At 39.6% G+C, this 16,255-nt stretch overlaps 1 protein-coding gene across 16 annotated transcripts in view; it reads right to left on the bottom strand.

Annotated features, from left to right (window-relative positions):
- The window catches only part of LOC115224303 (protein numb), a 567,004-nt gene that overhangs the window by 80,105 nt on the left and 470,644 nt on the right, over positions 1 to 16,255 (bottom strand). For 8 of the 16 annotated variants that reach the window (XM_029795145.2, XM_029795138.2, XM_029795135.2 and 5 more), the window contains 2 exons: positions 10,467 to 10,544; positions 4,898 to 5,044 (listed from right to left, as the gene is read on the bottom strand). In XM_029795145.2, coding sequence (XP_029651005.1) covers positions 4,898 to 5,044; positions 10,467 to 10,544 — 225 coding nt within the window. The remainder of the gene's footprint in view (positions 1 to 4,897; positions 5,045 to 10,466; positions 10,545 to 16,255) is intronic. The other 8 variants (XM_029795137.2, XM_029795141.2, XM_036513367.1 and 5 more) reach the window with 1 other exon arrangement.

Below are 16,255 nucleotides of genomic sequence, written 5' to 3'. Positions count from 1 at the left end.
TAGTGCTTTTTACATGGCATAAGCACAGCGAGGTCAGTTTTGGCAAGGTTTTTACAGCTGGATGCTGTTCCTAGCACCAACCATCCAGCAGAGTGGACTTAGTGCTTTTTACATGGTATAAGCACAGGCGAGGTCAGTTTTGGCAAGGTTTTTACAGCTGGATGCTGTTCCTAGCACCAACCATCCAGCAGAGTGGACTTAGTGCTTTTTACATGGTATAAGCACAGGCGAGGTCAGTTTTGGCAAGGTTTTTACAGCTGGATGCTGTTCCTAGCACCAACCATCCAGCAGAGTGGACTTAGTGCTTTTTACATGGCATAAGCACAGGCGAGGTCAGTTTTGGCAAGGTTTTTACAGCTGGATGCTGTTCCTAGCACCAACCATCCAGCAGAGTGGACTTAGTGCTTTTTACATGGTATAAGCACAGGCGAGGTCAGTTTTGGCAAGTTTTTTACAGCTGGATGCTGTTCCTAGCACCAACCATCCAGCAGAGTGGACTTAGTGCTTTTTACATGGTATAAGCACAGGCGAGGTCAGTTTTGGCAAGGTTTTTACAGCTGGATGCTGTTCCTAGCACCAACCATCCAGCAGAGTGGACTTAGTGCTTTTTACATGGTATAAGCACAGGCGAGGTCATTTTTGGCAAGGTTTTTACAGCTGGATGCTGTTCCTAGCACCAACCATCCAGCAGAGTGGACTTAGTGCTTTTTACATGGTATAAGCACAGGCGAGGTCAGTTTTGGCAAGGTTTTTACAGCTGGATGCTGTTCCTAGCACCAACCATCCAGCAGAGTGGACTTAGTGCTTTTTACATGGTATAAGCACAGGCGAGGTCAGTTTTGGCAAGGTTTTTACAGCTGGATGCTGTTCCTAGCACCAACCATCCAGCAGAGTGGACTTAGTGCTTTTTACATGGTATAAGCACAGGCGAGGTCAGTTTTGGCAAGGTTTTTACAGCTGGATGCTGTTCCTAGCACCAACCATCCAGCAGAGTGGACTTAGTGCTTTTTACATGGTATAAGCACAGCGAGGTCAGTTTTGGCAAGGTTTTTACAGCTGGATGCTGTTCCTAGCACCAACCATCCAGCAGAGTGGACTTAGTGCTTTTTACATGGCATAAGCACAGGCGAGGTCAGTTTTGGCAAGGTTTTTACAGCTGGATGCCCTTCCAAACGCCAACCACTTTACAGTGTGAACTGGGTGCTTTTAAGTGGTGCCTGCACTGACAAGGTCACCAAGTGCTTGCAAGATATTTTGTTTGTTTGTTTTGTTTTTTGTTTTTCCAGTTTCAGCTGTTGAGCTGTGGCCATGCTGGGGCACCGCCATTGTGGTGAAAGAGTACAGCAGGGATCACCACCCCCTGCCGGAGCCTCGTAGAGCTTTTAGGTGTTTTCGCTCAATAAACACACACAACGCCCAGTCTGAGAATCGAAACCGCGATCCTGCGACCGCGAGTCCGCTGCCCTAACCACTAGGCCATTGCGCCTCTACATATTTATAAATATCACTTATAACTATCATTCATGTGTCTATCACTCTGTAAAGAGGCTGGTAGATGAGCAGGGGTGCTGGGGCTAAGTTTAGTCATACCTTTCATCTGCTGGTGCCACAATGGAAGAACCCTGTGAACACACTGAAAAGTGTAAGGGGATGAGGACCCTGTAGTTATGTGAGGGGCATGGTTACCTCTCCAGGGCTGGTGCCATGAGAAAAGCACCCAGTATACATTCTATAAAGTGTAAGAACCCTATAATCTTGTCAAGAACATAGTTCCAACTTTAGTACTGGTACCACATGAAAAGCACCCTGTAGACATTGTAAAGTGTAAGCTTACAAGGACTGATTGTGTCAAGGACATGCTTACCTCTCTAGTGCTTGTGCAGTGAAAATAGCACCAAATACACTGTAAAGTGTAGGTTGCCAGAGCCTTTTAGTCTTGTTGGGGACATGACAGCTATATAGGGCTAGTGCAAAAAAATAAATAAATAAAATGCACCCAGTACTCTTTGTGAAGTGGTTGGAGTTAGGAAGGACATCCAGTTACGGAAACAAAGCCGAAAATGAAATATGCAAGCAAGATATGATCATCTGACATGTCTGGGTGAACAGTACTTCTGAATATGTACTGAGCCCAGCTGTAGCAACATGTCCATCCCATGTCAGTATGGAAAGGAGATGTAAAACGACGATGAAGATGCGTTTCCAAACTGAATAACTTTCTTCCTATTAATTAGCGAACAGTGCAATATGCAGGGGGTGCAAATTAAAACAGGGATAGTAAGCAAGCAAACTGCTTGGCTTAAGAGGTCCAGTTTAACATGAGTTTGAATCTGTACTCTGATCTCTTGTCTGCAGCATATTATGGACTTTTATTTATCATTTTTCTTCATTTATATTTTCAGGTGTTGTTGGATAGTTGCCATGTTTGGGCAGCACTCTGAGGGGTTTCTTTGAAAAAAAACTTGCCTGTGTTTTAGGACATAAATAAACCAGCATTGGTTGTTAAGTGGTGAGGGTAGAGAAGAAACAAATATGAATTTACACATACATCATCATTTTAACATTTACTTTTCCTTGCTTGAACAAGTCAGACTGTATGTATGTATGTATGTTTGTATGTATGTATGTATGTATATCTACTCTTTTTTTTTTTTATATGTTTCAGTCATTTCACTGTGGCCATGCTGGAGCACCGCCTTTAGTTGAAGAAATTGACCCCAGGACTTATTCTTTGTAAGCCGAGTACTTATGCTATCGGTTTCTTTTGCTGAACTGCTAAAGTTTCAGGGACATAAACACACCAGCATCAGTTGTCAAAAGATGGTGGTAGTGGTGGTGGAAACACAAAGACATACACATAAACACACACACACACACACACACACATATATATATATACACAATGGGCTTCTTTCAGCTTTCATGTACTTTTTGTCGGCCCAAGGCTAGAGTAGAAGACACTTGCCCAAGGTGCTATGCAATGGGACTGAACCTGGAATATATCTACATATATAAAATCGGTTTACAGTTTCTGTTGACAAAATTCACTCACAGGGCATTGTTTAGCACAGGTCCTTAGAAGAAGGTGCATGCCCATGGTGCTGCAGAGTGAGACTGGACCTGGAACCATGTGGTTGCAAAGCATGATTCTCAACCACATGGCCATGATCTGCAAAACTGCACACATTTTATTTTGCCTGGAAACTATTTTTGCTTGGAGTGGCAGTTTAGCTATATTGATATGTCTGTGACATTAGTATTGGTCTGCAAATGAAAGCTTCATTACCTGTTAACGGTCCTTGAAGGAAAATACACACAAGAATGTGATTTGAAGTAATGAGAGAGAGAGAGAGAGAGAGAGAGAGAGAGAGAGAGAAGAGAGAGAGAGAGAGAGAGAGAGAGATGAGGGGTGGGAGGGAGATAGGGTGAGTGAGAGGAGAGAGAGAGATAGAGAAACAAGAATACAGTGAAGGAGGGAGAGGGAGAAAGAGAGATAAAGAAGCAGAGGAGAGAGAGAGACAGACAGACAGACACATGTATATGTTTAGAGAGAGAAAGAGACAGACAGATGCAAAGATAGAGTTAGGGGAGAGAGAGATGGGAGGGAGAGGTGAAGCAAGACAAGAGAGAGAGAGAGACAGACATGTGTATATATATATATATAGAGAGAGAGAGAGAGACAGACATATGTATATATATATATAGAGAGAGAGACAGACAGAGAGACAGACATATGTATATATATAGAGAGAGAGAGAGACAGACATATGTGTATATATATATATATATATATATTATATATATATATAGAGAGAGAGAGAAGCAGACAGACAGACACAGAGATAGAGTTGTAGAGAGAGAGAGGGGGGAGGGGGAGAAAGAGATAATTGGAATACAGAGCAAAATGCAGGTCAAGTTCTTGTTGACTAAATAATTAACAGTGTTTTAAAACTGTAATTACTTTCTGAATAATTTGTGGAAGATATATGGTAATGAGGCATCACTGGCCAATGGGAAGGGGTGGGTGGTGGCAGGTGATGATGGTGGTGGGGGGGGGGGGCAGGAATGGAAGACTTGCCTTCTGGTTCAAACTTCACACTCTCTCAAACTAGATTGGTGAAACAAAGCCGTTTTGGGGGAAAAAAAACAAAAAAAAAAACGTTTTATTTTAGGCATCATAACTAGATTGCCGCCAATGATATTTAGCATGGAGATAGACAAGCAGACTTTGATATAACGAGGAATGAAAATGAATACAAACACAGTCACACACACAAAGATATACAACAGAGCAGATAGACACACACAGATATACAACAGAGCAGATAGACAGACACACACACACAGATACCCATGCACTGACAGACACATATACACACGCATACATTCTAATTAAAAGCAGAGAAAAATACTAATAACATTTAACTGTTCCACAGTCTGTCCCCAACAAAATATAATTTGAAAGAAAATAATATTCAGCTCGTTACAAATAACAAATTGAACAATAAAATTGTCTGAGCTCTAATTTTCAGTTGAGTAGCTTTTAATTAATTAATTTATTATCATTTATTTATTTACTTATTATTTCGTTTATTATAATGATTGTTATTAATGTGTTTAGCTATTTTGTATGTAAAATATTTAGTTTCGAAGATCTGTTTTCCTACATTCATAGACATATGGAGAAGTAGCTGTCGGGGGGGAAATTATAAGCCAGAGGGATGAAAGGAAAAAGGTAAAAATGGAAAATGATGTAATTTTGTTAGTAATTATGCTTTCTGTAAAAATTAGTATTAGAAATTAGAAATTAAAAATTGGTTGCAAAAAAAAAAAAAAAAAAAAAAAATCAAAGAGAAAAGATTAGGAAAAAAAAAAGAACAATAAAAAATTTACTGACACTTACTGATTCTTTGATAGCCATGAAACCATGGCATATCCACCGCCTCGTCGTACCATCTCGGCAGATGTAAGCAAAACCTTTATCGTGATTTCGATCAGGAGCGCAAAAAGAAACCTTCTCTATAGTTTGGTCAACAATCATGCTCTGGATTTGGAGAAAGAATTAGAGAGATAAAACGTTTAGAAGCTGACAAAGAACGTAAACCAACATTTAAGCTTGGATTCATACACACACACACACACACACACACAATTATCACCATCATTTAACGTCTGCCTTCCATAGGTTGGACACACATACATCCACATACTTGAGTGTGTGTATGTGAAGGCTACTAGATAAAAAAATAAAAATAAAAAAAAAGTGATATTCAGGTGAATCCAACCACGTACGACCAGCCAAGCTTTTTTACTCAGTGTGTTATCCATTGTGTCCTTCTTTGTTTGTGACAGATTTGACTGCTATTTCTAGCTGACCAAGCTACCTGAACAGTCGGTTCAGAAAATTAAGTAAACTACCTTCAGTGGTCATAATTAACAAGTTGTTAGCATGATTTTCTTTTGTCACAATCAAATGGAAATTGTAGTTGTGGTCCCTGTGTTTGTGGCACGTAAAAAGTACCATCCGAATATGGTCAATGCCAGACCCCTTGCGCTGACTGGCTTCTGTGTCGGTGGCATGTGAAAAGCACCATCCAAACGTGGCCGATGCCAGCACCATCTTAGCTGGCTCCCGTGCCGGTGGCATGTAAAAAAGCACCATCTGATCATGGTCGATGCCAACCCACTCTGGCCCCTGTGCTAGTGGCACGTAAAAAGCACCCACTACACTATCAGAGTGGTTGATGTTAGGAAGGGCATCCAGCTGTAGAAACATTGCCTGATCAGACTGGAGTCAGTTGCAGTCTCCTGGCTTTCCAGGCCCCAGTTGAATCGTCCAACTAAGGAGTGGCTGTGTGGTAAGTAGCTTGCTAACCAACCACATGGTTCTGAGTTCAGTCCCACTGCGTGGAATCTTGGGCAAGTGTCTTCTGCTATAGCCCTGGGCCGACCAATGCCTTGTGAGTGGATTTGGTAGACGGAAACTGAAAGAAGCCTGTCGTATATATATATATATGTATATATGTATGTGTGTGTGCTTGTATGTCTGTGTTTGTCCCCCTAGCATTGCTTGACAACCGATGCTGGTGTGTTTACATCCCCATCACTCAGCGGTTCGGCAAAAGAGACCGATAGAATAAGTACTAGGCTTACAAAGAATAAGTCCCGGGGTTGATTTGCTCGACTAAAGGCAGTGCTCCAGCATGGCCGCAGTCAAATGACTGAAACAAGTAAAAGAGTAGAGTATGTCGGCATGGAAAACGGACATTAAATGATGATTATGATGATATTTCCTTATTGGATTGATCTGGAAGAAGAAGCTATGCCCATAGCTTTTGTAGTATTTTTCCCAAGATGGGTGAGATTCATGTGGTAAACATTTGCTGTTGAATAGTTAATGGCTGCAGGATAAACATGAGCAGAAAGTTAATTCTGGGAAGGAAGGACACAGTGAGCAGAGTGGGGCTTCGAGAGGGGACGACAGCCACAATACAGGTGATGAAAGATGAACGAGTTGCTGAGTGCTAAGAACCGCCTCCCCTGCCCACTGCCACCCCACCCCAGTAAAAGACTCCACTGACCTCAGTAAATAGGACACTCTGTGAAAAGAGGAGGTCCCAGAAAAATTTGCTTTACAGTATATTCTGAACCCCATTAATTTTCCCCATGTGGGTGTTTCTCAACTCCAAAGAGATGACAAGCAGGGTTGACTCTGGCAGTATTTGAACTTCAGTTTATCTTTTATCTGTTACTTGTTTCAGTCATTGGGCTGCAGCCATACTGGAGCACTACTTTGAAGTGTTAAGTTGAAAAAAAAAAAAAGTGCCCCGCCCAATACTTACATTTTTGTTAAAACTGGACATTTATTGTCACAATCTTTTTTTTGCTGAACTGCAAAGTTATGAGGACATACAGCAACACTGGTGTCAAGCAATCGTGGGGGACAAACACATACATATACACACACACAGACGTTCAAAGGACTGGATGTTTTTTTTCTCTCTTCTATCTTTTCTCTTTTCAAAGAAAATATTTCTCCCAGACATCACTATTTTCCTCTCATTCTGGTCTAATGACCCTCATGTTTGTTCACGTTTGGTTTCCTTGTATGTCTCCACTGTCCTGTTTTTGTTCCCAACTTTGACCCTCCATAAATCCTTAATTTCATTTTAGAATTTATGGGAGCAACTGTCTTTGAAGACTCATATTGTCGTTGAATGCTCGAAATGAAGAGTAGATAGACAGCTGACAACTGATGAAGGGACGTTTCTCTGTGTTTACTTGTTTTCCTTTTTTTCCCTCTTGTTTATGTATTTAACTCCTTTGTCTACATATTTCATGTTGTTTACACAGTTAGTGACGTCCTGTACCCATATATGCACACACATATACATACATACAATGAGCTGCTTTCAGTTTCCATCAACCAAATACACTCCTAAGCTTTGGTTGACCAGGAACTATAGAAGACACTGGCCCCAAGGTGCCACATGGAAGGATTGAACCTGAAACCATGTGGTTGGGAAGCGAGCTTTGTTCTCATTTTTCCTCTACTTAAGTAGAGTAAAAAAAAATAACAAAACAGTAAATGAATTAATTATTTCTCTACTTAAGTCCAAAGACCTTTGATATTTCCTTCTCAACATTCGGATCTGTTTCTGTGGACAGGGAAGACAATACGGCATTTACAGGCAATGCAAACGCCCACACACCCACCCACATGCATACAGGTTGAGGCTATTTCAAATTATGACAAAAGTAAGGTAATTCTAGAATTGGGTTCTGATTCATATAACTGGTTGGTTTCTCACTCTGCAATGAACTAGAAGTTTGAATTATCAGCATAATCATCATCATCACCATCACCACCATCATCATCAGAAGCAATAGCTGCAGTATTGTATTAACGTCCACTTGTTGAAGTAAATTTTCCATAGCTGGATGCTCTCTCTGTCACTAACCTTCACCTGTTTCCAAGCAAGGTGATATTTCCTGACAGCCAGGCGTGCTTCCACAGAACATTAGAAATGAATGACACTGCTTGTATGACATGGCAATCATCTACAACTATCACGCAATGTTAAGACAAAGAGCACACATACGTGCACGCATACACAAGCATACATACACGATGGGCTTCTTTCAGTTTCCCCACACACCCTAATTCACTTACAGGGCACTGGTCGGCCTAGAACTAGAGTAAGTGCCATGCAGAAATAGCCGTGAAATCTCCCTAAAAAATCCCATCCTAGTAACTTTACAAAAGGAAGGCTAGAACCAACACAAGCTAAAGTGCCTCTGATCACATGAAGACACGTGTCGCCCAGTCTAGGAACCACACTCATAATCAAGAGCCCAACAGTCTAATCCTGAGGCCAGGCAGAAGCTCTGTTAGCAGAAGAAATAAAAATATGCTACTGAATATTGTAATTATGGACAATGCATTTTAATTACATAAATAATCTATATTCAGGATTTTTATAGGCACCCCTCACTCCACTCTGTTTAATCCTCTCATCTTTTGAAATGTCAAATCAGTGTTATTGCCAGAGACAGTGGCTAATTAGATTAGTAGGTAGGTTATAATGTTGGATTTGAAGGAGAGAGGTCTTAAGTTCAATCTGAGAGTGGGATACACAATTGATATTTTGACATATAAAAGTCAATCCATGCAATGTTCCACATTGTAGATGAGAGTTTTACACGTAGGTAGCTGAGTTTTGACATAGGGGTACATCTTTTCATGTGGAGGAGATCATAAGCTACATGACTTTTGATGAAATTTGTTCTTTTTAGCTCCTGACCAAAAACAAGAATATTATGTACCCTACCTTATTACTACAAAAGACATTGAGAAAAATTGACTGACCAGAAAAATAATTCATTCAGTCATCATGATAATTGTTTTAATGACCACTTTTCCATGCTTGCATGGGTCAGATCGAATTGGTTGAGGCAGATTTTCTACAGCCAGATGCCCTTCCTGTCACCAACCCTCACCTATTTCCCAGGTAAGGTAATATTTCTGCATGACTGCACATTTTCATGGAAGACTGGAGACACAGGATACCACTTGTCTATAGCCACAATGGGACGTCAAGACAAGGCAATACAACCCCCCACCCCATATATATATATATAATATATATATATATATATATATTATATACATCATCATCATCATCGTTTAACATCCGCTTTCCATGCTAGCATGGGTTGGACGGTTCAACTGGGGTCTGGAAAGCCAGAAGGCTGCGCCAGGCCCAGTCTGATCTGGCAGTGTTTCTACAGCTGGATGCCCTTCCTAACGCCAACCACTCCGTGAGTGTAGTGGGTGCTTTTTACGTGCCTATATATATATATAATATATATATATATTATATATATATATATATATATATATACACACACACTTATATTGGAGCCTGGTACAGCCTTCTGGCTTACCATCCTCAATCAAACCATCCAACCCATGCCAGGATGGGAAGGAGACATTAAACAACGACAATGATGATGGGTACAGGATTCTCTCAGTTTCTGTCTACCAAATCCGCTGAGAAAGCTTTTGTTGACCTGGGGCTGTAGTAGCAGATACACTGTTCAGAGTACAACACAGTAGGACTGAACCAGAAACCATATGGTTGGGAAGTGAATATCTCACCCATATAAATTCATTCTTTTGTTATCAACCCATCTGAGTCCACCCTTGAGTCTATTTTATATAAACTTTCTGTTTTAAAGGAACTGAAACTAAACCCTATCAAACTTCCACATTTATTTATGTTCTAAACGGCAGCATAAGAAGGACCCAAGTGACTGGTCTTAGGAAGGGCAACCAGCCAGAGAATAATAATAATAATAATAATGCTTATTTATTCCCATTGTTCCAAACATCAGTTTAAAAAGCATCCAGTACCCACCTTCTGTAAAGTGGTTGGTGTTAGGAAGGACATCCAGCCACAGAAACCATATCAAAAGAAATGATTGGAACCTAGTTCAGTCCCCTGGCTCGTCAGCTCCTGTCAAACCATCCAAACTATGCCAGCATGGAAGACGGAATTAGCCATGCATTATCGTATAGCTATGAAGTGATTGTTTATCTTTAGAATGACATTGTAGGATAGGTGTGAGAGGCCAGATCTGGCTGGTTTGAATATAAAACAAGTAGAATATTTGGGCTGGATATAGTCATATAAATGCTAAAGGGTTAAATATTTAACAGTTTAAAAAATTTTTTTTTTATGAATACCACTTACCTATCTGTCATTCACCCTTTACCTCTCACCCATTACCATACAACTAGCTGCCACTCAGCCGTTACACTCACCCGAGTTGCACTTATCCAACTGCCACTCACCCAGCTGCCTGAGCAAGACTGTCAATGAAGAATTTGTCTTTAATTTACTCTCAGCCAGGATTGCATCTCTTTTTTTGTTTTTCCCAGAGTGACCAAAAAGATTCCTTACCTTGCTTATTTCATCTACAACTCGAAGAGCGTCCCCTGATACGTATAATATTGCCCGTTGATATTTGCCTTTACATTGCTGGAAAATAAAACAAAAACAACAAATGAGAGACAATAACAAAAACAAGAACATTATTTACATTTGACGGATATTTGTCTTCGTCTTGTTTGTTGTTAACACTACATGTCGGCTGATACACCCACCAGCCTTCATCAGGTATCTTGGGGAAATTTCGAACCTGGGTTCTCATTCCTAAGGTATTTTTCAATATTATTATCATTATTACTATTATTATTATTCAGGTCACTACCTAGAATCAAACTCGGAATCTTGGGGTTAGTAGCCCACGCTCTTAATCACTATGCTATATGGCTACTAACCCCAAGATTCCGAGTTCGATTCCAGGTAGTGATCTGAATGATGACGACGACGACGACAATGATGATGATAATAATAATAATATCAAAAAATACCTTAGGAATGAGAACCCAGGTTTGAAATTTCCCCAAGACACATGATGACGGCTGGAGGGTATATCAGCTGAAACGTTGTGTTAACAAAAAACAAGATGAGGACAAATATCCGTCAAATGTAAGAACATTATTATTTTATTTGATTATCCTTCATGTAAGTCAATTACAAATAAAGACAAATAACAAAAATAGTCCACAGAATCCAAACAACAGGACATAACTCATCACCAGATAAACCTGAGTGAGCCTTTTATCAGCTAGAAATAACAGGCAAATTCCCTCAAATCACACTCTACAAACATCATCACCAGAGCTTTAGGGTCTATTTCTTGGTGTTTGTATGGATCAGATGGAATTTTATGAAGCAAATTTTCTGAGACAAGATGTCCTTCCTATAGTCAACCCTTAACTGTTTCCAAACAAGGTAATATTTCGTTCGTAACCGAGACAAGGGACTGAAAACGACAGTGGTGTTTGCTTATATATTTCTTTACTACCCACAAGGGGCTAAACACAGAGGGGACAAACAAGGACAGACAAACGGATTAAGTCGATTACATCGACCCCAGTGCGTATAAGGTACTTATTTAATCGACCCCGAAAGGATGAAAGACAAAGTCGACCTCGGCGAAATTTGAACTCAGAATGTAACGGCAGATGAAATACCGGTAAGCATTTCGCCCGGTGTGCTAACGTTTCTGCCAGCTCGCCACTTTGGTGGTGTTTGCTTATAACCATCACATGGACATCAGGACATGTATACACACACATGTGCATACATACACACATGCACGATGGGCTTCTTCCAGTTTCTGTCAATCAAATCTACTTATAAGGTTTTGGTCAGTCTGCGGTTTTAGTAGAAAATGCTTGCTCAAAGCACCACACAGTGGGACTGAACCCAAAACCATATGGTTGGGAAGCAAAGTTCTAAACCACACGACCAAGCTTGAACATAACAAAACAAAAAAGAGTGCTCCTTATTATTATTCTGAGAAAAATGCTTCATGGCATTTTGTCCGTTTTTAAGTTCTGAGTTCAAATTCTACTGAGGTCGACTTCGCCTTTCATCCTTTCAGGGTCAATAAAATAAATACCAGTTATACACTGGGTTCAGTGCAATTGACTTAATCCCCTCCTCCAAGCTGCTCTTGTGGCAAAAATTTGAAATTAATTATTATTATTTTCGTTGTTGTAAAGCTTGTTTACACAGACTTTTTTCTTTCGAAAAACGGACAAAACCTTTTGTAACCTTTCGTCCTGTTTTGTCCCTTTATGTTTTCCAATCATGTTTGTCAGCCCTTGTGGCCAATAAAAAGAATTAATTATTATTATTATTATTATTATTATTAAAGTGGTGAGCTGGCAGACTCATTAGCATGCTGGGCAAAATGCTTAGTGGCATTTCGTCAGCCTTTACTGTCTGAGTTCAAATTCTACTGAGGTTGACTTCGCCTTTCATCCTTTCAGGGGAAAAAGAGTGTGTGTTTGATAAAACAATTACTAGTTGAACACTGGAGGATGGAGATTGCTGGCCTTGTGTCAAAATTTTAAAACCATCATAAAAATAATATAATAATAATTATTATTAATTTGGGGTAATTTTCTTCTGGTGCCAGTGTTACTTAAAATCTAGCTGTAGCTGTAGGGATCACCGTTGGTAGTTTCTGAAACGTTACTAACACTGACAGCTCTTCCATTTGATTAAGTACACAGCTCAGAGTCAAGCAGGAATAGAAATAACAGAAATACTGCAGAATTTAATATGACTAGTTGCGAAATCAAGTTATCTAATAATATCATACATTAGTTTGGTTGATGTAAAACAAAAACAAAAATAAATAAAACTACAAGCCTCGCTCCCAACACCAGAGATATTTATTTACAAGATTGTCTGAAAATATGCGTAATTAATGTATTTTTCGTATTTCACTTTTCAAAAGGGTGCTATATTTTATTTTGGCACTAAAATAATTTGCTAATTAGGCATAAAGCATTGAAGTTGTCATCACCGTCTTCATCATCAGCATCATCATCATCATGTGACCATTCCTATTTGAACTCTTTAGTCAAATGGAATTCTTTTTCTTCTTTTTCTTTTTTTCCCCCCTACATTTTGAATCGATCATGCATCAACTTGCAGCTTTGAGATTTTGATGATGTGATTGTATATTTTCAAAACGACATTGTAAGCGCAGGTGTGAGAAACTGGGTCAAGTCTGAGCGTAAAACAGGTAAGATATTTGGGCTGGACATGGACCAGTTGAAATCCTAAAGGGCTAATGCCTACTTTTCCAGGCTGGCATGGATCAAATGAGACTCGGTTGAGATAGAGTTTTCAACAGCTGGACTGAATGCTCATCACCCATTTTTAAGCAACATATTCATATATTTCTCCTTGTCTGTTGAACAACAAACAGACAGGACATGTTTTCACAGAGGACTGCAAACAAATGTCATTATTTGTATGAATGAGTTCACTTTCTCTTACAATCAACATATACATATAAAATCAATAGAGAGTTCACACACACAGCTATCTATCTATCTATCTAGATAGAGAGTACACACACACACACATCTATTTATCTATCTATCTATCTATTATATATATATATATATATTATATATATATATAGATAGATAGATAGAAAGATAGAGAGTTCCACACAAACATCTATCTCTCTCTCTCTCTCTCTCTCTCTCTCTCTCTCTCTCTCTCTCTCTATATATATATATATATATATATATATATATATATATATTATATATATATATATATTATATATATATATATTTAGTGAAGGGAATTATCCGCGCTAAGGCACGGTTGCGACACCCCAAGGTCGTGACTTCAACCGTGTTTTTTCTGTTGTGATTTTTGCTACCCAGGTATCGGTTACATTTTGAATAATCCTTAACAAGATAATTCATTTATCCATTTCAATAAATATATATATATATATATATATATATACACATAAACAGACATAAAATCACACACACACACATTGTGTGTTTATGGATATGTTTAAAGCAGTTTATACTTATGTGCCGCCGCTGGCATTTAAAAGTACCCATTACATTTTGAAAGTGGTTGGTGTTAGGAAGGGTATCTAGCTGTAGAAACCACGCCAAATCAGACTGAACTCTGGTGCAGCCCCTCAGCTTACCAACCCTAGCCAACCCATCTGGCCCACACCAGCACTGACAACGGACATTAAATGAAGATGATATACACATACATTCATACATATATCTCTATATAATAATTCTTTCTACTATAGGCACTATGGTCAGTGGCAAGAGGGGAAGAGGCCGACCAAGAACCCGCTGGCTTGACACCATAAAGAGTGATACCGGAATGGACATAGCCAATCTGAAAGAAGCGACCCAGGATAGAACTGACTGGAGGACACTGATCCAACGAGTAACCGAGAGTCGACTTCGACTGAGCGGATAGATAGATATAGGAACAAGGCCTGAAATTTTGGCAGCAGAGAAAGAACAGGTGATATTTGAACTCAGAACATAAAACCAGAAGAAATGCCACTAAGCATTCTGTCTTGTGTGCTAATGATTCTGCTAGCTTGCTGCTTTTATAATAACCACTCTGTATAATAAAAGCTGGTATAAATAATGTTGGTTGGATGGTTTCTACAGTTACGCTTGACATTGTATAGAGAGATGGGGGGAGAGGGAGTAAAAGAGAGATACAGGGAGAGCTCAGAGAAGAATTGAAAGTCAATAGCAGGGACAGTGAAATTGAGAAGCGGAAGTAGGGAGAAAGAGAGGAGAGAAGGAAGGAGAGAGAGAAGGAAGGAGAGAGAAAAGGAGGGAGAGAGAAAAGGAAGGAGAGAGAGAAAAGGAGGGAGAGAGACAAGGGAGAAATAAAAGGAAGGAGAGAGAGAAAAGGAGGGAGAGAGTGAGAAGAGATAAAGAAAAGGAAGGAGAGAGAGAAAAAGAGGGAGAGAGAGAAAAGGGAGGAGAGAAAAGGGATAAAGAAAAGGAAGGAGAGAGAGAAAAGGAGGGAGAGAGAGAAAAGGGAGGAGAGAGTGAGAAGGGATAAAGAAAAGGAAGGAGAGAGAGAAAAAGAGGGAGAGAGAGAAAAGGAGGAAGAAAGAAAAGGAAAGAGAGAGAGAAAAGGAAAGAAAGAGAAAATGAGGGAAGAGAGAGAGACACACAGACATACACAGCAGACAGGTGCAGCTTTAATTGAAATGATAAAATAATGGACAAAAGAAAAAAAAAAAGGGGCAAAGTACTTTAACAGATTACTATGATGAACAGATCCTTCAACATAGATTGATTACCAGTGGAAATATATTCCAGTGTATTCCAATATATTCCACTGAGATTTTGTGCCTTTATTCCAACAGAGATTTCTTAATGACATCTTCCAGATAAATCTGGCAATCAAATGAAACGGTTCTGGTGACATCAATTCAGGCCAATTTCAAGACAAATCAATAACCGTTGTTGCCTTGTGCTTTTCCAAATGTGTGCGCGCATGTGTGGGTGGGTCGGTGGGTGTGAGTAGGGGGCTTTGAAACAATAATTGTAACATATTTGGTTTTAATCTCTAATGAAAAATACTGAAATTCCAAGCCACTTTCCTTCTGTTAGTTGTTAGTTTTTTCAATCCTGCCAGGCATTCGAAGAAAAGATGTGGCTAATCAAAACAAAGATTGATTAAACCCTAATGACAAATTGGCAAATTCAGACCAGTGGGGATGGGGGGGGGGGAGAGCTTTCCCCTTTTAAAATTAAACTGACAGGAGAAAAGCAAAAAGCAAAAAAAAAAAAAAAAAATTCTTCTTTTATCTTTTACTTGTTTCAGTCATTTGACTGTGGCCATGTTGGAGCACCGCCTTTAATCAAGCAACTCGACCTCAGGACTTATTCTTTGTAAGCCCAGTACTTATTCTATCGGTCTCTTTTGCCGAACCGCTAAGTGACGGGGACATAAACACACCAGCATCGGTTGTCAAGCAATGCTAGGGGGACAAACACAGACACACAAACATACACGCACACAAACATACACGCACACACACATATATATACATATATACGACGGGCTTCTTTCAGTTTCCGTCTACCAAATCCACTCACAAGGCTTTGGTCGGCCCAGGGCTGTAGCAGAAGACACTTGCCCAAGGTGCCACGCAGTGGGACTGAACCCGGAACTATGTGGTTGGTAAGCAAGCTATTTACCACACAGCCACTCATGTTTTTTTTTATTTATGTCAATTGATACAAAAACAAATTTCCCTAAAATTGTGATAATCCCCTTCTGTACTTTTGCAACAAATT

This window comes from Octopus sinensis, linkage group LG25 (assembly GCF_006345805.1).
Source record: "Octopus sinensis linkage group LG25, ASM634580v1, whole genome shotgun sequence".
NCBI lineage: Eukaryota > Metazoa > Mollusca > Cephalopoda > Octopoda > Octopodidae > Octopus > Octopus sinensis.
The sequence above is the reverse complement of the archived record's forward strand: the minus strand, read 5'-3'. Positions and strand labels throughout refer to the sequence as shown.